The sequence below is a fragment of the Haliotis asinina genome, chromosome 15 (genome assembly GCF_037392515.1).
Source record: "Haliotis asinina isolate JCU_RB_2024 chromosome 15, JCU_Hal_asi_v2, whole genome shotgun sequence".
Lineage (NCBI taxonomy): Eukaryota > Metazoa > Mollusca > Gastropoda > Lepetellida > Haliotidae > Haliotis > Haliotis asinina.
The window spans coordinates 23,735,937-23,758,769 of record NC_090294.1 but is presented as its reverse complement, the minus strand read 5'-3'; the positions used below and the strand labels follow the sequence as shown (position 1 = coordinate 23,758,769).

The 22,833-nt window shown below is 37.8% G+C and overlaps 1 protein-coding gene across 1 annotated transcript; it reads left to right on the top strand.

Annotated features, from left to right (window-relative positions):
- The first annotated feature begins 1,413 nt into the window (after nt 1-1,413).
- Nucleotides 1,414-21,497, top strand: LOC137266318 (aspartate aminotransferase, cytoplasmic-like). The gene is made up of 11 exons (XM_067801802.1): nt 1,414-1,498; nt 4,173-4,239; nt 4,592-4,788; nt 6,747-6,925; nt 7,699-7,807; nt 8,052-8,164; nt 8,794-8,898; nt 12,340-12,490; nt 13,881-14,046; nt 16,468-16,610; nt 18,510-21,497. The coding sequence occupies exons 3-11, from the start codon at nt 4,674-4,676 to the stop codon at nt 18,644-18,646; spliced, it is 1,218 nt and encodes a 405-aa protein (XP_067657903.1). The 5' UTR covers nt 1,414-1,498; nt 4,173-4,239; nt 4,592-4,673; the 3' UTR covers nt 18,647-21,497.
- The last annotated feature ends 1,336 nt before the right edge of the window (nt 21,498-22,833 follow it).

Genomic DNA, 22,833 nt, shown 5'->3' with positions numbered 1-22,833 from the left:
TCATTATTAAACAACCCCCAAATAAATAATCCAGGTCATATTTAAGCCAAATGAGTATTAAAATGGATCTCAATTAAGGCTACGAAAACATAATATATGACATTCGTCTTGGTGTATTTTACCGTGGGTCAAGGTGTCCTGAAAGAACAGCGTCATGCAGTACAAATCTACAAAAAAGAAACATTTTATTAGAGTAGAATTAACTCGTTCACTGTGGGTCAAGGTGTCCTGACAGAAAAAGTGTCATGCAGTACAAATTGGCAGAATGAAACATTTGAATGAGTGCAGCTAACTCAGTCACTGTGTTGCAAACACGTGTACAGGTATAGACGTTCTACACAGAGGACGATAAAGGACAGGACGTGGGTGTTTTCCAGACACAGTCACCACAAACCTCGTTAACCCATGAGATTTTGAGTAGCACGTTGCTGATTATCAAAATCAGGCGTACCACTTATTTGAGTGCGTGTGCGTACGTGAGTGCGTTTGAGTGCGGGTGTCTGCTGCAGTAGGCGCGAACAAGAGAACACTCGATAGAATTTGCAGCTGTCATTTCAAAGCCGCATTTTCCAATATTCCGGATGTATGATGGCGACATGTAATGTATCGGTCTAGTCCAGACATATTCACAATCGAAGGTTATGATCCACACTATACAATCAACCGCCGAATAATCCGAACAAGAATTCGTGAAATCGGTGAACTAGTGATTTTCCTAATCCGAACAGTGAAGTGCATGGTGGTTTTATCGGAATACTAATTCTTTTTGCTGATGCAACGTAACTATTAAATTTGGCGTTTCCTATATTCTCGGTGTCCAAATTCGTAATCTCTGTTAACTATGTTTTCATAATGAGTGAGTGATTTCAGTAGGCTGGACTCAAAAACTGGTGATATGATCCCTGGCAAAATAAATCACATTACGGGGTTATTTAACTATGGCGATATTTCTAACAAAAATATGAGGTTTTAACTTTCGCAACAGTTAAAAAATAAAGAATTAAAGTTTGAAGCACTGAACCAAAATAGAGAACTCGGTTTTGAAACATTCCCTGTTTACATATCGGGGTACTTATTTCTCTGGTACACAGACTATCACGTAACATTTTACACGCGGCTTTCCAGCCATTACAATTTGCACCTGTGGTGTTACGAATGGCTCCACAAAGTTAATAACAACGTGAATTAATCGCTCCTTCGGGTCTTAAAACGCCAGGAATAAACCGTTCCGTGAGGTCTTAAAACGCCCAGAACAAACCACCCATTGATATCGTACTACTTATAACAGAGTACAGGGATTTCGTACAACGCTTAAAATATTTTCAACAATGGTTCAAGGAATTCACTTGACATTAGAAGTTCTAAGAATAACAACTCTGGATGACTTAATTGTGTTGAAAGCGCTAGGCATATAAACACACTGTGGAAGCATGGTCTGTCTGTATGAGACAAGAAGCTGTTGAGGGTATAGTGATATCGAAGACCGCGACGAGTAGAGGTAGGAATTACATATTTTATGTATTTATTTTAAAACTAGGTTTGGTGATTTTCTGCTTTCCGAGGCAAGGTGGGGTAACTAACTGTACCAGTCTGCACTTAACTGTCTCCCTTGCACTTACTGCATCAGTTTCTCTTGACAATCTTTGACACAGTTTTTTAACTGCATATATGCCATTAAAAATAGGGGATACTGCATTTACAAGACTGACAAAATGCAAATGATAAAGCCATTGAGGAAACAGGCGATGATGTGGAATTAAGGGAAAATGTGAAAATTGATTCGATTCCTTTAAAAATGTTTCATCTGAATGGCTACATACATGTATTACTATTTCTTATATGCATTGGCACTTACTAGTGGTATGCTTGCAAAATGATGAAAAACTATTTTTATTTGCCTATGAAAGTATATGTCGTACTCACTGATGTGAACAAAGATTTCACGAAGGTGAATATTTGATGAAAAACATTTGGATTTCCCCTATGGATTTTCATAATTTACGAAATAAGCAAACTTTCTGAAATCTTTAAAACGGACACTCATCGAGGGAAATACCTAGGTTGTGTGTTTTGCTATTTTCTGTCCTGTTGGTACACTGACGATTCCTACAATCTATTTTCACGTTGTCCATGGTCCTTTAAAACGGTAACTTAGGTAGACGGCAATTAACTATGAGTCAACGTATATTTTCTGTTGATCCTTTCAGTAAAGAATGTCTTTACAATAGGACGTGGGTGTAATCAGTCTAGGTTGGAAAACTTACAGAAATAAGTCCTAACTTTTGAGAAATCCACTTTGCAAGATAACAACGATAAATCAATCAATGCATTATGGTCGATGATTATTTTTGTGTTTTTTTCACTCAGCAAGTAATTCATCTCATAGAGCGCTTCTACATGCATTTTGCATAACACGTGATAATGTGTAAAATGAAATGTCATAAAAGCAAGAGTTCATGTTTGTGTCTTGTATTTAAAACTTGACAAAAACAGAGTTGTCTTTCCTTTGCTGTTCAGTATACACTTGCCATATCATACCTTGGTTTCTTCCTTATGACTGAACAACTGAACAACTGAACAAAGAAGTTGTTCATCCATAAAACTTGTCCATATAGTCTTTGATTTATATATTTAGGCAATGACTCCAGACACGAGTATAATGCCCAATAAAAACCTTTGTAAGGAGAGGTCACTTGAAGAAATATTCTTGTTTTTCATCCCTTTTTAAAAAAATATGGGTCAGGCGGGCGGATTATATTTTCACATCTTACTTTGTGTTCAAGCTCCTTTGATGTCTGTGGAAATATACAACTTTTCTCCGACAACTCCAACAATGAAATAAACACTTCAACTGACAATGGTGTTGATGATAAAGTTTATATTTTTATCCTCATAACAGTATCGAGATAAAACATGTGAGCTACGCAAACTGATTCGGCTTTTATTTCGTTTTCGTACTTCAGTATTTCTGTTTACTACTAAAATCTCTAGAGGTGTTTTTATTCATTTTGCTTTCGAAGAAAACTGTGGGTATGTGGGCATTCCGGTAATTTGGGAATTACATTTTTTCTTCGTGAAATATTCACAATAGATGCATGCTGACAGAAAAACTGAGACTTAAAAGTGAAAAACGTTTCCTGCATACATTAATTGTGAAAAAAACTGAAAAAGGCGGAAAGTTTGCAAATGCATCTACATTCTTTCAGTTTCCTGGTGACTCGATGTTTTCACTTACGTCAAACACAAATAGTGTTGATATTTTTTAAATGTCATAGTCTTCAAAGGTTCACTCCCATTATGATTACGATATACAATCAGTTCCAGTCAAATTGTCTTTAATTACTAGCTCTCCCCCCTCCATCAGGTACACTGTATACATATACAATTAAAGGTGTACCAGGTTCATACGCTTTTATTCAGCTAATTAAATACACCTTTGAGGTTCACTTCCATTATGACGCCTCCCAAGTTGACTATCTGCTAAATGTACAATCAGTTCCAATCAAATGGTTTTAATTACTAGCTCTCTCCACTCCACCAGGCACACTGTTCCACCATAATAATATACCCCCCCCCCCCCCCCCCCCCCCCTTTATAAATAAATAAATGTTTGGGTTTTTTTTTTTTAAATTTCCATAGAAAAAAAGGTGACGCGGGAGGAACACATTCTGATTTCTTTTCTGTTAGATATACAGCTTTGGAAGTTGGAAGTTTATCACGTGTTAATGAGTAGTCGATTCAGTTACTCTCGTTCTTACAGAGACTCATTCTTATAGTGGAAAGATGGATGACCGGGACACGGCCAAGTCACAATTACGTTTTTATAATGACAATAACAATTGTTACGCACACAAATAAAAGTGACACGCCGATGCCCGAGAAACATTTCACTTTTTCACTTAGCCTAATAGGTTGATTTCAAAGAGTAGACAAATTGGAAGTAGTCATCTTTACAGGTACAGTACATTATCAAGTGTAGGGGTGTTCCATTATATCTGTAATGGGGTATTCATAATGGGAGTATACCTCCTCAATATTTACACTCCTGGTGTAACCACACGCAGTGAATTAAAAGGATCTTTCTCTCTGTTGTGACATCCATCACGTAGGTGTATTTTTGTTTTTTACGGAAACTCTAACAGAGAACGTGAGAGATATAAGCAGTCATTTAGTTTGCAGATCTCTCAGAGCACACCCACCAGTACAGAGGCGTCACATTGCCCGCATCTCTCTCCATCTGTAAGTAAAGCAAGCACTATTAATCATTTGGTTTACATTGTTACACTTTTAATGTCATTGGCTTCGATTTTACATTATAATCCCAGTACATTATGTACATCGTACGCTGTACTTTGTGATTATGTTGTTATATCGTTTTTCCATTTCCTGAAAAGTTGCAGGGAAAAAGTCGAAATATAAGTTATGATATCAATGGGACATGCAGATCTCTCTCTTACACACACACGCACGCACGCACTCACACACACACACACGCACACACACGCTCACACGCACGCACGCACTCTCACACACACTCCTTTCAAGCAATGTGTTCCTAAGCAAACAATCTTCTCATTCTGTTTCATATTAGGAAAAAAGCTGTCGAGGCGGTCTCGAATCCTGCAAAAAGAGCACCTTGACAACCACGTGACCTCGACCTTCACTCTGTCAAAATGGCGGCTTCAATCTTCCAAGATGTGGAAATGGCACCACCTATCGAGGTTTTCCAACTTACCAACCGATACAACGATGACACTTTCCCTCAGAAAGTGAATCTCGGAGTTGGAGGTAAACTGAAAGTAATTGCTTGTCGAGCGAAATTTCCCTAGAACTGTTCTGCTGAGCGTAGGGTATTTTGAAGGTTACAGTGATCTTACAATATACGTGCGCCTCAATCACTAAGTCACTGCAGGTCAGGGTATTTTAATTACTGCCCAGCAGAAAAAAAATATTGTAGATTTTGCTTTTGAAGTTCTTGTTAGGTCACTCGGGGCAATGATCAAAAGCGGAGAAAAGTGCAAGCACGTATTTTCAAGCATGCAGTGTGTGATACGCCTCTTTGGGTTGCTCATTGAAGGGATCGTTCATCCGTGTTTGAATTATCTATAGTAACCATGCTTGTAGGAGGCGACTAACGGGATTGTGTGCACGTGGTCAGGTTTGCTGACACATGTGATTGGTTCCCAAATGCGTGTATATCGATCATTATGCTATTGATCACTGGATAATCTGGTTCAGTCATGAAATATTGTTGAGTTAGGAATAAGACTAAACTCACACACTCATTTAAGGTTCTCATATTGCAGAAAAGATTGGTTGGAGGGCCTAATGCATACTGACTGTGGGACAAACTGTATTCTTCTGCCTTGTAACTAACATTCTCTACCGTTGTTCAGTTGCTTATTTATAAGAAAATCTCACTGGTATTCAGTAACGTTCATTTAGACGGTACTTGTGAACACAGGTGCAAATTCAGATCAAACAGTGATCGAACCCAACTAATGGGTTAACAATTTGTTGGCAACCTGTGAATTTATTAAAGTATGTTGGAGATGTAATTCTGAACAGAAATACAGAAAGTGTCTGCATACCAGTCTCACTGGTGAGATGTGACATGTATGTTTATGCATGGGTTACTGACAAAAACAGCATCCTGGACATAATGAAGAAGCAGCCCCTGAATAAAGACTTGAATTTGTGTATTGAATGAATACATTATAAACAAAAATTCATTAGTAGTACTTCAGTTATGTATGGATTTTGTAGTTCTAACACTTGACTCAAATCCTGATCAGTCAAATGTCAAATATTATGCATAACCCGAAGTACCTGTCTATCCCTATAATTTTTTCTACCATCATAGACATACCTGTGTCTCAAATACATCGATAAGTCAAATTTATTACTAATGTTGGTCTCCAGCAAATCGACACTCATTGGGATTTGACTGTATATTATACTGACTCAGATCCAACCAATCCTCGTCTTATCCCTTTTTGTCACATCACCAAACAAGGTAAAGAAAGGCGAATGTCTTTTCGTAAGGCATGGTTGAGGATCAAACCTTTCTCATGACCATCTATTCTCCTCTCTAAACACTCTAGGGACAGTGGAGTAGTTTAATGGCTAAAGCAATCGCTTGTCATGCAAAAGACCCGGGTTCGATTGCCCCGATTGGTACAATGTGTGAAGCCCATTTCTAGTGTCCTTCACCGTGATATTGCTGATATTTTGCTAAAAGCAGTGTGAACCACAAAACACTCATCAGGGAGTGGTTGAACACAAGTCCCTACATCCGGAATCACTGATAATGCTTGTCTAAATAAATAATTTTTGAAGTCTTGATTCTTGCAGGGATTTACAAGACACAAATTCCTGCGTCTTATATGCAAGGAAATTGACAACAAAACAAAATTTATTAGCACATCCACATGTCCGCAGAAAAAGTCCAAATACCTTTGTGAAAATTCCAGTCAAGTAGCAAGCTATCACTGAGTTTGCTATTAGCTGGGTTAAGGCATCTTTTGCAATTTCATTACTGTAACAGTTAATATGTTCAGGATACACCATACAACAACATTACTACCATTACTAGTGATAATAATTTAGTGTCGTGGACCCACATTTTTTAGTCCAGGACCTCAGAAAATTATAACCTTGATTTCCAGGGACCCTCAGCTACAGGACTTGAATTAAATCCTTGATCCTGGATATGATTAATGAGTATTGATCTTGTCTTTTCTTAGCCTACCGGACGGATGATGGTAAACCATTGGTGTTGCCAGTCGTGAAAAAGGCTGAGGTTGCAATGGCTTCAGATAGCCAGAACCATGAGTACCTGCCTGTAGCTGGTCTCCCTGCTTTCCGTGATGCTGCTAAAAAGCTGATTCTTGGAGAAGACAGTCCTGCTCTGGTAGAAAATAGGGTGAGTGGACCGGACATTTTCAATGCAGTCCGTCGTCCGTCCATGCGCATTTGTCTTTTATGGAGCATAACTTTCAAACTGTCCAATGCTTCTTCTCCAAATTTGGCACATAGATAGACCTAGTCGTGTACTGGTGCCTTTTGGTACTTCTTGATATCTGAATGAGATATGTTTTTATGTTTCCATGGCAACAAGTTTGACTTAGACTGAAATTTGACTTAGACTGGCATTGGTAAATTGCCCTCCTTCCACATTTCTATTTACACATCAAAACATTTGCCATTATCATAATTTGTAGACATATTCATGAAGGATATTTTGCCATTGCTGGGGATATTGCTGACTTTGTCTTCTTGTTATGTTGTTTTTACAGATTTTAAGAGTGAAATTTTGGTCAGTGAAGAAAAAGGGCATTTGTCCAAATTTCAATGAAAAAAAAATATGTTTTACAGAATTTTTTTTATCATCTCAAAATATGATTTGGATTGCTAGGTAACAGAAACTGTAATCTTGACTTTGATTTGGGCCATTTACAAATATTATATATTCCAAATCTTAATTGGTTAGAACTGTTTTACCCAATGCAAGGCCTGGTAAATACTGCAATGTTTATTTTTTAATCATCCATTGTGTGTACAGGACCTGCGTTTCTGCATTGTGTAAAGCCCTGTCTAACATGTTCTCTGCATTTTTACCTCTAAAGTAGGTTATATTGTTTTTTAGGTAAGTATTCTGTTTATTCCATGTGTGTCTGAGTCTCTTTGTCTATACAGACTGAAAGCATTCAGTGCTTGGGGGGAACCGGATGCATCCGCTTGTGTGCAGAATTCCTCAAGAAGATTCTCAAGTGCGACACTGTCTATGTGTCCAAACCTACATGGGGTAATTCCAAGTTACACTTTCTTTTTCTGTAAGTGTTGTGTCTTGATCAACACATTGTTCAGAGCTACTTTGAACATGTTATGGTATGCCAGCATAGAGGTCTTCAGGTCTTCGATGTGTAACACTGTGACAAACCTGAATTCAAAATTCAAAAACGACACTATCCTCTATGAATGTTTTTTGACAAACTTGCCCTTGTGTAAATCATTTATATTGTGGATTGACATGGTGTACTGTTCTTCAGGGAACCACAGGAATATTTTCAAGCATGCCAACTTTTCCAACATCAAGGAATACCGCTACTGGAATCCTGAGTCTAGAGGGCTGAACCTGGAGGGTATGCTGGAAGATCTCAATGTAAGAACACGGAGGAGAAAAGGGTGAAAGATTGCACCAGAACATTCACCTGCACCAGGTTTATCAAATCAAGATCTTTCACTTTGCATGAAGAACAGAGAAATCAGCTTTCTAAGCTGTTTGTCTCCATAATTTACCCCCCAATCTGAAATTCCAGTTTTGAATGTTGACATAATGTACAAATATTCCTTTTATAATTGTATTCTTTGAGTGTAGTATAATCAGCTTGTTTGAGGAAAAGGCTTCAAAATAAGTATAAGTTATTGTGTGTGAAATGGTTTGAACATGAAGAGTGAATTATGAAATGGAATTAAGAAGGTGACAACAAGAAAAAGGCATTGACACATGAGACCAGAGGTTATCTATTCTGCTTCTCTTCAGGGATGGAGGGGCAATGGGGTAGTAGTAGAAGTGTTTGCTTGTCACGCCGAAGACCGGGGTTTGATTCCTTATGTGGGTACAATGTGTGAAGCCCATTTCTCATGTCCCCGGCTGTGATATTGCTGTAAGATTGCTAAAAGTGGCGTAAAATCATACACCCTCACCATAGGGAAGAAGTATTCATTTGTGATATGTGTATTTTATGTGTAGGACACATGGTCTATACATTGAACTGTTTGATCTAACAGAATGCACCGAGTAGGTCAGTAGTAATCCTGCACGCTGTGGCTCATAACCCAACTGGCGTCGACCCTTCAGTTGAAGAGTGGGAGAAGATTGCTGATGTCTGTAAGGTGAGAGGTCACAACAGCTTGTATCGTTAATAATAATAAGTAGTGGTGTTCTGATGATCGATAATAATCAAAATTGATCGAAGGAAGGATGAATAGCAATTATTGATTGTGAAAAAATGTGTTTTCGATTAATAAAAATTTTGTTGTAGCATGTCACACTAAAATGAAATAAACTAACCGTTATATTTAACAAATATTCGCAACATTTAACAAATATTCACAAACGTGTGCTTAACAGTATTCAAAGTTTCATACTTATCACAAGGTATCTATTACTGTATCTTGTCTATGATTAAATTTTACATCTATTGTGAACATAATGAGATATACTGATAAATATTTGTTGTATAAATAAACAGAATGACTACATTAACATTAAGTAGAGAAAAAACTGGGGCAGAAACACAAATTTGGTGATAATATTAAAAATGTATATATTTCGATTATTATTGCTAATTGTTCACCATAAGTCCTCCAATAATCGATACTTGATTTGATTTCTGATTCCCAACACTAATATAAGGCCACTTATCTAGTGATGGATGTTATAACCCCGGATAACCCAAGCTGCCTGTGAGGTGCTTGGAGGTTGATAATCATATGACTTTTTCCAACGGGCACACATTTTCTGCTGGGTGAACAGAGGCAGTTTTGAATTAACTCACTTGCTTAAGGTAAGACCACATGTCTCATGAGTGAGTCGTTGTGGCCAACTTTGCTTAACTTCAGTTGATTTGTGACCTGAGCTGTATGACAGGAGCACACACAACCACTTCATTACGAGGACTGTGGGAGTGTAATTTTTCTCTGAACAGTTTCAGCATTGGATTTACTTTGAAGAATTTCTTCTTAACTCGAACATTTATGTTTTATTTCAAAGTAGGGGAGTTCTCAGTGGTGTTGGAACTCTCAGTGCAGTTGTCTCCCTTAGCTGCTTCCAGGATGTGTTAATGTTGGTTTGACCTTTGCATTCCTTATTTTTATTGGTATGCCACAAGTGTTTCATGAATGATATGCATGCCTGCGGTTCACTTTGTCTTTTCTTCCCACTGTTATGGCACTGTCAAAACTTTCATTGGATAACACATATACTGATATTACTATTCAAAGCTTGTAGAGGATCGTGACTAAAGACTCATCAGAACTAAATGTCCTCGTAGAGTTACGACATAGGCGTCACCCTTTGATCTCCTTTTCCCATGACAGAAGCAGGTGGTGGGGTATCCTAGTGGTGCAAGTGGGGAGGGTACAATGTGTGAAGCCCATTTCTGGTGTCCCTTCACCATTATATTGCTGGAATAGTGCTAAGAATGGCATAAAGCCGTACTCGCAGGGGTTCAAAAATCACATCGCCCGACGCCCGGGACAAGTCAGTTTTCGTTTCGGGCAATCAGATAATGGTATCTTACTTGTCCGTGGACTACCAGATAATTTCCACTTATGGTTTCAAACTGCAAATACTCTTGGATTTAATTTCATATCTGCTCATAATGAAGTTATTAAAGTTTGCTGTAATTATGAAGTAAAGGTAGTAGAGAGTGAAATTATCACTCTTCAATAAATAGGCCAGTAAACATTAACATCACACATTGTGTCATAAAATCAGGGCAAGTGGAAAATTCGTCAGGACAAGTTACTTCTTGAAAGTATGCATTGGGTGATCTGCTTGTAGGCCAGTGGCATGTTTCAGAAAGTGAATGTAGTGTTACGATTACTGTGAGTCCTTTATCATAGCATAGACATGTGACCATCATAGCTTTACGATCTCTCAGTGAAACTCGCCTCAACGTGATGACATGGACTTCAGTGTCATGGATAGGATTAACCCAGATAGGGTTCGTTTTGATTTTCAGTATTGGACCCTTGATTCGGTTGTTTTTCGATTTGATTTCACGTACAAGAAAAAAACATCAGATTTCATTTCCTGTGTCAGCTTTGTTAGTGTGAAATCCTTAATGAACTTGGCAGTGTCTTCTAAGAACAATTCATAATGGATAATTAGCCTGGCGTGAAGCAGGCCCGTTTCACCTTATTTCATCGCTCGGAACTGCTTGACTTGGAGGCAAAATTACGCTCTAGCTGTGTGGAAATAATTTAAATAGGTATTCAAGTGTAGAATCAAAATAGTCATAATGGTTATAGAAAATAAAAACTGTGGTGTCCAATCTGATGAATCGAAATGAATCTTTGCAGCCCTAGCTTTTGAATAGATTCTGTAGCTGCATTGTCATACATTGAATTAGTATATAAAGGCCAGAAAATTGGTTGGCGATTGATATATATGGTTAGATAATAAGGATTGATAATCATAAATTACAGTGGAAAGTGACACTAAAGTGACACTCACCGAGACTAAAGATACAATCTGGTTTCAACAGCATGTCGACCTGAACTGAACAAGCTTCTCACTTGCATATGCATTGTTACATCACGTGGTTCTCTCAGCACACGTCGACTCAGCTCACTAATTACATGTACAGTTATACCTGGGTGACTAATTTTATGCTGAGACCTGGAATTGACAGGTGTCTGATTGCAGAGCTTTTAAATGAGGATAAATGTACATAACATGGGTGGGACTGAGATTTTATTCCGGTGGTGACAACCTGCTGGATTGCACAACTGCCAGTTTTGACAGCTTCCACTGTATAAATATTGATAACCATCAATAAATATTGGAGAACTTGGAGAAGTAGCAAAAATGCAAAACAAGTCTGAAAGAAATCAACATATTTCATTCTCATTACTGGTCACTGGTTTGTGGAGACATGTCTTTCTATAAATAGCTAACAAAAATGGTCTCGAACATAATTTGGAAGCATGTCATGAATACAGACATATCTTTGTGTACATGTGTGTGAATAAATTTTTTTTCATCACAATAGTTTTTATCTTGCCTCACATGTAAATGTCGCTTTCTGATTGGCTGAGCACTCTAAGCGAATAATATTTTCTGTGAACCCAACTGAGAATGCTGACTCATTTGGTACTTTGTGGTAAAACTTCTTGATCTTAAATAATGTTGAATTATGTGTGATGCATGGAAATTACTTATGTTATTGCGAATGCAAATCACTGGAGTGGAAGGGAGATAACTCCAAACTCAAGCAATGGCTACAGGAAGTTTTATACTTGTGCTTCATACAATTCAAAATTAACATTGAGTTGTTTGGGAAGATAAAAACATAGTTCACTGGTCCCTCAGGGTCAATGGGTTGATGTACCTTTTGGGCTCAGGGAAGATAAAAAAAATCAAAGGTACCCATGTCCCCCCTCCCTTGACCAGTGAACAACTTACAATGTACAATATTATCAATGACACAATTTTTGTTGTAATATTCATTGAATGTTGTTAGCATCAGCAGTATTTTGGATTATACATTTTTGGCCACCCCAAGAAACAAATGTGTGTACTTCAGCATTCTCTTCCTCACTCAACAGGCCAAGGAACTCATCGTGGTAATGGACAATGCCTACCAGGGTTTTGCCTCCGGTGACCTTGATAAGGATGCATATGCTGTACGCTATTTTGTCAGGCGTGGCTTCGAGTTATTCATTGCTCAGTCTTTCTCCAAGAACTTTGGACTGTACAGTAAGTAGAATGAAAATCCTTAATGGATATTTCTTCAGTTCTTTTGATAAGAAATTACTTTGGCATAGATAAGTGTGACCATTTGTCTTTTATTTGTACCATTTGTGAAAATTTAGGTGTGATGTTTTTCGGTGTCAACTTCAGTTTGGAACTTTCATCAAGACATTAACTGTGATTGTTTAATAACAGTAAAAAACAAGGTAATGCTGGTCAGCTTAGAAAGTCTGTGCTTTGGGCCCAGTAGCATTGCATCAGTGATGACACAAGGTTTTGAATTCACTGCCTATATGAGATAATTTGTGCATCGAACATGCAGATTTTCTGAGTTAGGGCAAACACTGGGGTTTTTTTTTTGTCTTTTTTTGAGAGGAACAACTGATACAGGTTTAGACATAATGAAATGTGAGCTCTCAAAATGTGGAGCCCTGGAGAATCAGTATATCTTGCCCATGGAAAGGATTTTTTGGCAGTGTTTGTTTTGGCATAGAAAGTGTCATTGATTGAGAGAGACATCATTCTGATGTTAATAAATACTATGGAAGCTGTGTAAACCGACACTCTTCAGGACATCCTTGATAATCTCCAGGGTATACGTTACGATTAATCTCAACAATACCCTAGCTGTATCTATGGCTCGGCCTGATAATGTTATTACCTCCCTTTGCTAGTGCCTTATTTTCACAGCAGCCAATCAGCTAAGTCGCCATAACAACCAAGTTTTCCAGTGTCAACAGACATAGCAGTTGCAGCCATGAAGGTTTGTACACACAATCAGGCAGCTCATTTCATCCCAAGATCTGGAACTGACAGTTGCTGGACTAAAGAGCTTTTAAACGATGATAAATGTAGTAGCCACAGATGGTACTGACGACCTGCTGCTGCCAGTTGTGACAGCTTCCACTGTAGTTTGTAATATCATTTTGTCAAGTATAGAAAAATAATTATTTTCTAAAAGGACACAAAAATGTTCAGGTGTGGTCTTTGAAATTGAAAAAGCCAGTTACGAGAGGCAGTGGAATCATCGGGCCGAGTTGTAGATGTATTCAGGGTATAGTTGAGAATTCAATCTGTTGCTGCCAGTCATTTGTCAGGAGTTAGACTTTTAGAGCATTTGTAATATCAAACTATTTCTTTGAGATTGGCATTTACTGTACACAGTGGTTAAAATGAACTCAAAGGAATTTTACTTAATACCATGTTTTGTTATATGCATTTTGACTGAAACATACTGGGCAAAAATAGTTAAGGATAATAAGGATATGTAGTCAGCTCGCACACATGCTATATTCTGCTCCTTTCGTACAGTGAATTATGTCAAAGAAATAATGTCCTTAAGAAAGTTGGTCCTTGGCTTGACAGTAACTATGGTAACAGATTAATTGTGTTCCAGATGAGCGTACAGGTAACTTGTGCATTGTGAGCAAAACACCAGAGGTCCTTAACCGGGTGAAATCTCAGTGCGAGATCCTTGTCAGAACCATGTGGTCCAACCCCCCCAACCATGGCGGTCGAGTAGTTGCCACCGTCCTCAACAACCAGGCGTCCTATGCTGAGTGGTGGGTCTTCAAAACATTACATATTTTGTCAAGAATTTAGTATTCTGACTAACAATTCTCGAAACATTTGTAGCCCTGCGAACTTCTTAAGCCCATTTTTAAGCCCTGCGAACTTCTTAAGCCGCATTACATGCCGGGGGGATATAGTTGATGCCTCGTCTCTCTGTCCGTCCGCCCGTCCAGCAGCCATCCGTCTGTCCGTAATCATTTTGTTTCCGGAGCATAACTCAGAAACCATTCAATATTTTTAGACCAAACTTGATAGATATAATAATCTCAGCCTATAGTTGTGCCTTTTGCTATTTACAGAGTTATGGCATTTGTATTATTTTTGTTTTTCCATGGAACATTTTGGTGTTAGTCTAATGGTGGGGTAGGCTTCATTTCCTGAGCAGACCTCAAAAAACCGTTCAATATTGTTTTGCAAAAATTGGCAGATACATCAATCAGAAACTGGAGTTGTGCCTTTTGCTATATACAGGATTTTGTGATTTACTATTTTCTCGGTTTCCATGGAAACATTTCAGATTTAGTCTCAAAATGGAGGATGGGCTTTGTTTCCGGAGCAGAACTCAAAAACCGTTCAATATTTTTCTGCAAAACTTAGTAGATACATCAATCAGGACCTAAAGTGGTGCCTTTTGGTATATACAGATTTTTGTGATTTATTATTTTCTCCTTTTCCATGGAAACGTTTCGGACTTAGTCTCAAAATGGAGGGATGGGCTTCGTTTCCTGAGCAGAACTCAAAGACCGTTCAATATTTCTCTGCAAAAACTTAGTAGACACATCAATCAGAACCTATAGTGGTGCCTTTTGCTATGTACAGGGTTTTGTGATTTATTATTTTCTCGGTTTCCATGGAAATGTTTCGGACTTAGTCTCAAAATGGAGGGATGGGCTTCGTTTCCTGAGCAGAACTCAAAAACCGTTCAATATTTCTCTGCAAAAACTTAGTAGATACATCAATCAGAACCTATAGTGGTGCCTTTTGCTATGTACAGGGTTTTGTGATTTATTATTTTCTCGGTTTCCATGGAAATGTTTCGGACTTAGTCTGAAAAGTGAGAGGTCTATTTTGTTTCTGGAGCAGAACTCAAAAACTGTTCAATATTTTTCTGCAAAACTTGGTAGATATGTGTGGCAGACTCCAAAGTAGTGCCTTTTGGTATATACAGATTTTTGTGATTTATTATTTTCTCAGTTTCCATGGACACGTTTCGGACTTAGTTTCAAAACGAAGGGATGGGCTTTCTTTCGTGAGAAGAACTCAAAAACTTCTTAATATCTTTCAGCAACACTTAGCAGATATGTAGGGCAGACCCCAAACTCGAAAACCATTTCATATCTTTCAAAAGATCTTGGCAGATGTATAAGACAGATCTTGAAATGGTGACTTTTGCTGATTACAGATATATGGCATTTATATTTTTCATGAATTCCATGGAAACAATTCAAACTTAGTCTGAAAAAACAATAACTTCCTGTCAGATGATTTGTCCTTTCAAACATGGGGGCCAGGGGGGATATGTCATCTTCTGATGACTTGTTAACATTGGCTACGATCAGAGTTAAGTATTCTTGGGGCTGTGAACGAGAATAAGAGCCCCCTGAACAGGATGGCAGTCACTGTCATATTTGAAATTAATCACTGACTGGGTCTAGACAGAGAATTAGTTTAAGCAGCTTCCGTGTGCCGAAGACCTGAATGTGATCACTGAAACAGATGAAAAAGAAATGTACTGCTGATAATTTGTAAATCTGCTGTTAGAAATATGCGACATTACAGCTTCACTCTTTATTAGTGTCACATTGTCTATCTCTGACTTCATCATGATTTTAACTATTTAGTTGACTACTAATTTTATGGTCAAACTACTGATACTGATCCCTGTATCTACTATTTACAACTCCTTTTGGGTAGGCATCTCTGCTCTAAGTGATGTGTAAGAGGCGACTAACGGCATCGAGCGGTCAGGTTCGCTGACTTGGTTGACACAGATCATCGGTTCCCAATCGCGCAGATCGATGCTGATGTTGTTGATCTGGATTGTCTAGTCCAGACTAGATTATTTACAGACCACTGTCATATAGCTGGAATATTGCTGAGTGTGTCATAAAAGTAAACTCACTCACTCACTCTAAAGGGTGTTTTGAAGCCATTATGAACTTAGAGTCTGTTTTCAGTGAATACCCCCTTGTAATACAAACAAATAAAGCGTTTTAATCTTTGATCGTTTATTAAACAACTTTATCTTAAGTTGAATAAAGTTCTGAGACTTAAATTTTCAGTTGGCAAGGTAAGTTATGAGGATTCGCTATCTTAATTTCTCTTTATTTGGTTTACTTTTTTGTTTAAAAATTCTTCAGTATGTTTTCACTGCAAACTCACTATAGTCAGTCCCTTGTATGCTTTTCCAGGAAGGTTCAGGTAAAAGAAATGGCTGACCGCATCCAACAAATGAGGAAGCTGATGTTTGAAAAGCTCCGAGCTAAGGGTACTCCTGGTTCATGGAATCACATCATCCAGCAGATTGGAATGTTCTGCTACACTGGGCTCAATGGTAAGATGGCTCTTAATTAACCATATTGTCAGTCTGAACTTCATGGGAACTTACTGGGAGTAATCTTATACATTGGTTCTTCAAGAGTAATATAGGTAAATGACTATGTTAAGAAAAATGTCACAGGCAGTAATGGCATTTCAGTGATGAAACCCTAGAACTTGGAAGTAGACTGAATTAAAATTTAACGTTACATCAAATATATTTCAGTGATGTAGCTATTTGTAATTAGAAGCTGTATCAGATGAGGTATTAGAGACCGAGATTTTGGGATGGTGTCTTGTTAAACTAAATCACTCTACGAGACATGTGTAAAACAGTAGCGATATTGATTTCATGCCACGGTCAGCATGTATTGCACATGCTTAGTCGCCAATCTACCTGTAGCGACCAAGTGTATTCGTCCTGATTACTTGCCCTGCCTGCTTGTCACAAACGCATTCTTTTTGCTGGCTCATCTAATACTTGTGAAGAAGTACTTTCTCAGTAATTGCACTTCTTTGTCTAATGCAGTTGTTACAGCTTTTCTCCTCCCATCATTACTAGATACATACCGTGCACTGCGCTTTAGATCTATATGAACATGAATATACTCATGGAAACAAATAAGGGAACACATGAAAATACAAATGGTCCTTTATTTTTTTCCAGAATTTCACCCTCAGTGCAATACATACTTTGTTAAGACACGTGGAAAAGAATAAAGGAACACTTGTACTTTCATATGTTCTCTGTTGATCACTGGATTGTCTGGTCCAGACTCGATTATTTACAGATCGCCGCCATATAACTGGAATATTGTTGAGTGCGGGGTAAAACTAAACTCACTCTCTCAGTCATATTATTCCTGTTTTGATCTTAGCTCTGTTGGAAGCAATTTTAGCCATTTTGATTGAGTTACATTTGATTTCTTTTAGTGAAACTGGCCATGGAGACAGAACATGAAAGTCAAATTCTCAGATTTACCCATGCATGATTTTGCTTGAGTGGTAGACATTTGCTTTATCAGCCTATGCTTGTCCTAAGAAGCTAGTAACTGGATCAGGTGGTCAGACTCACAGACTTTGTTGACGAATGTCATTGTATCTCACTTGGGCAGATCGATGCTCTAATCAATAGATTATGTGGTCCACACTCGATTATTTACATATAGCGAGAATATTGTGGAACACAGCACTAAACAACAACCCAACCAACAAACAAAACTTGCACCATGAATATCTTGGCCTCCCTTCACAAGACACTAAGGTGATAAGTCTCTAAGGTAACCTTAGTGCAGTGTTAAAGAATGGAAGTTAAGGTTAACCTAAGTAAAGGTTGCTTCGTGAAAGGAGCCCCTGGGCTAGAACTACAGGGTATCTTGTTTGACATGTGTCACAGTGACCTAATGACATGGGTGTTCGTGATGTCAACCACATGATATTCTGGTCCAGACTTTTAGAAATGGTCAGCATAGCTGGAATATTACCTTGTCTTGTGTTACATAACAAACAGATGATTGCTTATCAAGGCAGTGTTGAACCAAACTCTCTTACCTTATCAAAACTCCCAACATTTATGCTCACTGCATACCCTTGTAGATACAGGCTAGAATTGATCTTCAGTAACCCATGCTTGTCGTAGAGACAACTAAGACGATTGGATGGTCAAGCTTGCTGACTTGGTTGATTTCTGTCATCAGTTCCAACTGCTTAGCTCGATATTCATGCTGTTGTCTGGTTCAGACACGATTATTTACAAACCACCGGTATATGGCTGGAATGTGTCTGAGTGTGGTGTTAAACTAAGCTCACTCACTACTAACTGCTTTTGTTGTTGCTGCTGTCCCTATTGTTGCTCCTGCTGCTGCTCCTGTTGTCGCTGCTGCTGCTGCTCACCGGACTCTACATTGCATTTCAGTTCATCAGGTCAAACACCTCCGGGAAAAGTATCACATCTACATGCTCATGGAGGGTCGCATCAACATGTGTGCCATAACATCCAAGAACGTTGACTACGTCGTAGATGCCATAAACGATGCTGTTGTCAACATCTGAAACACAAGTCAGTAGTGTATCAGTCTTATACTTTACAAATAGAACTAGTAGCCGCCATTTTTCTTTCCAGCTGCCCAGGTTGAACATCTGGTCAACAAGTTTCACATTTATCTAACATCGGAGGGGCGAATCAACATGTGTGGCCTGACCACGAGCAATATGGACTATGTTACGTCTGCGATTGCCGATACAGTGGCTGCAATCCCTTCCAAGTTGTAGATTTGCATCTGCTGCCATTCTCCCTTTGTTGGTCTAACAGTAATGTATATCTGTTACAGTCAATCCTGAGTGATATAATTGTGATATTTGACAAAGGGAATTAATAATTCTTCATGTCTCAGCATGCTATACAGACACTTTTCTCTTTCTTTTGTGACAAATGTGTGGAAAGATTTTTAGCACTTTACTGATTTGTTGTTATTCAGATATGTATTTGTAAATATGAGAAGTACATGATGAAGAAAGTTATTTGATAGTTGGCTCGGTGATGTAAAATATTATCATGATGCAGAGCAAATATGTTTTATTTATACTGCAGTTTTGGTCAGAAGCAACAGAAATATAAGAGATATTTCTTACAGATATTTTGAAATCAAGGGCTTAAAGAAAGACAGACCAGAAAGAGTATATTTGTAACTTGATATATTATTTGTGTCTTCACACATTAGCAACCAATATCCATGCCAAAGTTTAAAATTACAGTGGGTACAAGTGGCGCTATTATTTCAGATGCAAGAGTTACCTCCCTTAGGGTTCAAGAGCACCAAAGAACATGCCTTTGGAAAGTCATGTTTGGCACTGTTTTATTGTTTTGAGCATCATTCCAGTGCTCGTGAATTTCACCAAAGTGGTTTATGTGTATAACTTGAAAATTTTAGACTTTCTACATTAAGTTGACATATGGCATTTATCACAAAAAGAAGTTGTATATCCATTAAAAGTGTTCCTCTTCATCAAGGCCACTTGAAAAAGTTAAGATTTGTTACTGAGACCAAACCAACGCTAAACCCATTTCACTCACTAACTCTAAATTATGGAATATATTGAAAGAATCTTCAGTATAGAGTCATCTTAGCATTAGGGCTAAAACAGACGGAGAGGCAGTTTTTCAGTCCAGCTACCATATTTGACATATTCAGCACCCCTCCCTATTAAGTGCCCCATATTTGATATACATGAAATGGATTATAATTTGCGGCACATGGGGTACTAATTACTAAGTCAGATTCAGTAGTAATATTGATGGATTCCAATTTTGATGAGTCATGAAATTTAGACTGTTGTGGAAACTTTGATGTTCAGTTTCATTGTTTGAATGAACCAGAGAAGAACCAGTAAATTTTGATCGAGGATCATAGTTTACCCAGAATCGTTTTCACTCAGTTAGACATGTGAATATTATTTGACAGCTTTCAATATTGGATGCAAAAGGACTTTTCTGATCAAGGTTGTAAAGAGAACTCAAAACAAGGGAGATAACTGGCTGATTTTATAACATATTGGGACAATAATTCAGACAAAACTTATCTTAACTTCAAGCTCAACTGTCATTAGCTTCTATAGATATCTATATAACATGTTTTTCTATGAAGTACATTAATGTAATTTGATTTGAATATGATTTGATTTACTGACCAAACAAATGTTTTATAAATGAAGTGCCCTCTAAATGCTGGTCAAGGGTACAGTCAGAATTATGTGGTTCCTACTATATCACTGTCTGAATATTTACAGTCATTGTATTCACTACAGTTAGATTAAAAATGTCTTCAGTCAAAAATATCCGACATCTAGATATGTTAACATACACACTGAATGTCATATTATGAAATTCTTGCAGAGTTCTGTGGAATAAATCTTTTTCTGTGTATTTCTATCAAGGCATGTGTGTGTCATAAGAATGACTGTCATAAGAACAAGTTCACAGCTATAAGCCTCTATGTGTCCATGCAGTCATTGTAACCCGAGTGATTGTTTTTCTCATCACAGCTGTTTGTGGTGATTTTGTATTGGTGTTAAATTCTGGAACTCCTTGAGACTTAGCATTAGTGAATTTGATCATTTGATTGTAATTTGATATGGTCCTTCTCATACCAGACATGGTGCTTGTCTTCATCATTCTTATTGTTAAAACTGTCCTAATATTCAGCTGTATTGAGGCAGTTTGGTAGCCAAGTGGTAAAGTGTTCACTCATCGCGCTATAGGATTGGGTTTGATTCCCCACATAGGTACAGTGTGTGAAACCCATTTCCGGTGACCTCTGCCATGATATTGCTGGAATATTTCTAAGAGCGGCGTAAAGCTAAACCCACTCACTCACTCACTCATAAGCTGTACTGTATCTGTTGAAAAAAAGTCAGAAAAAAATAATACGCAATTTTAAAAAAATCAGTCATGTGTCTTGCGGGTAAAATTGTTCTTTGTTACCTTATCCCAAAGACTGCGACAAAGGAAAATTTCATACTGTGTTAGGAATGGTAAGCAGTAATTTGAAAAATCTGATGAATTGAAACAAAAAGTGATGCTCTGTGCATCCACATCTCTTGAAAGATACATTTGAGATATGGAATTAGAAATACTTGTTTTGCTGCATTTGTGAATACATTTCACAGAGAGTGGTCTTATAGCTGTGAGACTTTCATACTGTAGCTATTTCCTGTGGTGAATGTAGAAATGTAGTTTTTGTCCTGGAAAGTATTTGAAGATAATGCGATTGTGATTGTAGTGTGTATGGTAAGCCATATATATAGGCACCAATGTCATTATATACGCATAGTACACTGTTTGTCAAGATGGACTGTTACAATAATATATATGCAGAATAAAACTAACTCTCGTATGTTGACTGAACTTGTGTTTTATGGATTTCTGATGACTTCAGAACAAACTGACCCTCATTAGATTTTGGTGAGTTATGCAAGACCTTCAGAATGCAAGACCTGCACGATGTCCTCTCCATTTTGTTCATGACACAATTGACTGTGGAGAGTTCTCTCCCTTGATGTACTAGTATCTGGTTTGGTCTTGCTGTATGTTAAGGTTTGTCAGCACCATGCCTGTGCTGATTGGATACACAAAAGTGTAAACATCAAGACCTGTATTATTTGGGGATTTTGTCTAAACCAGCATTCACGGGGCAACTACAGTTTGACAGCATATAATGTTGAAAGTTTGAAAGTTGTCGAACTTGTGCTTTCACATGTCAAACACTTGTTGCCAATCTGTAGTGTCATTTGAGCACCGTGTCTCTTTCGATGTGGTCACATGACAATTTCGTTGACTTTGATTGGTTGTTTCTGAACAACAAGAGTTTGACAACACGGAAAGTTTCATGGGAAAGTTGGCGAGAATAGAAACCGATCCTATTTCTTGACAACAGTTTGGCAATTCTGAAATTGGTGTTGGTGTGAGTTGTTGGGATGTTCAAACTTACCAACTCGCGTTTGACAACATGTCAGTCTGACAGCTTGTGATATTACTAAAATAGCACAACACATAACAGTTGTAACAATGAATGACAGTAGTCACAATCAAGGACAGGAGATGGCAGTAGACAGTAACTATGAACAACATAAGATAGCAACAAACAGTAGTAATGAACAACAGAATATAGCAACCAACACTTGTAACTATGAACAGCAGAATATAGAAACAAACAGTAGTAACAATGATCAGCAGAATATAACATCAAACAGTGGTAACAATGATCAGCAGAATATGGCATCAAACAGTGGTAACAATGATCAGCAGAATATAACATCAAACTGTAGTAACAATGATCAACAGAATATGGCATCAAACAGTGGTAACAATGATCAGCAGAATATATACATCAAACAGTGGTAACAATGATCAGCAGAATATGGCAGCAAACAGTGGTAACAATGATCAGCAGAATATATACATCAAACAGTGGTAACAATGATCAGCAGAATATGGCAGCAAACAGTGGTAACAATGATCAGCAGAATATATACATCAAACAGTGGTAACAATGATCAACAGAATATGGCATCAAACAGTGGTAACAATGATCAGCAGAATATATACATCAAACAGTGGTAACAATGATCAACAGAATATGGCATCAAACAGTGGTAACAATGATCAGCAGAATATATACATCAAACAGTGGTAACAATGATCAACAGGATATGGCAGCAAACAGTAGTAACAATGAATAACA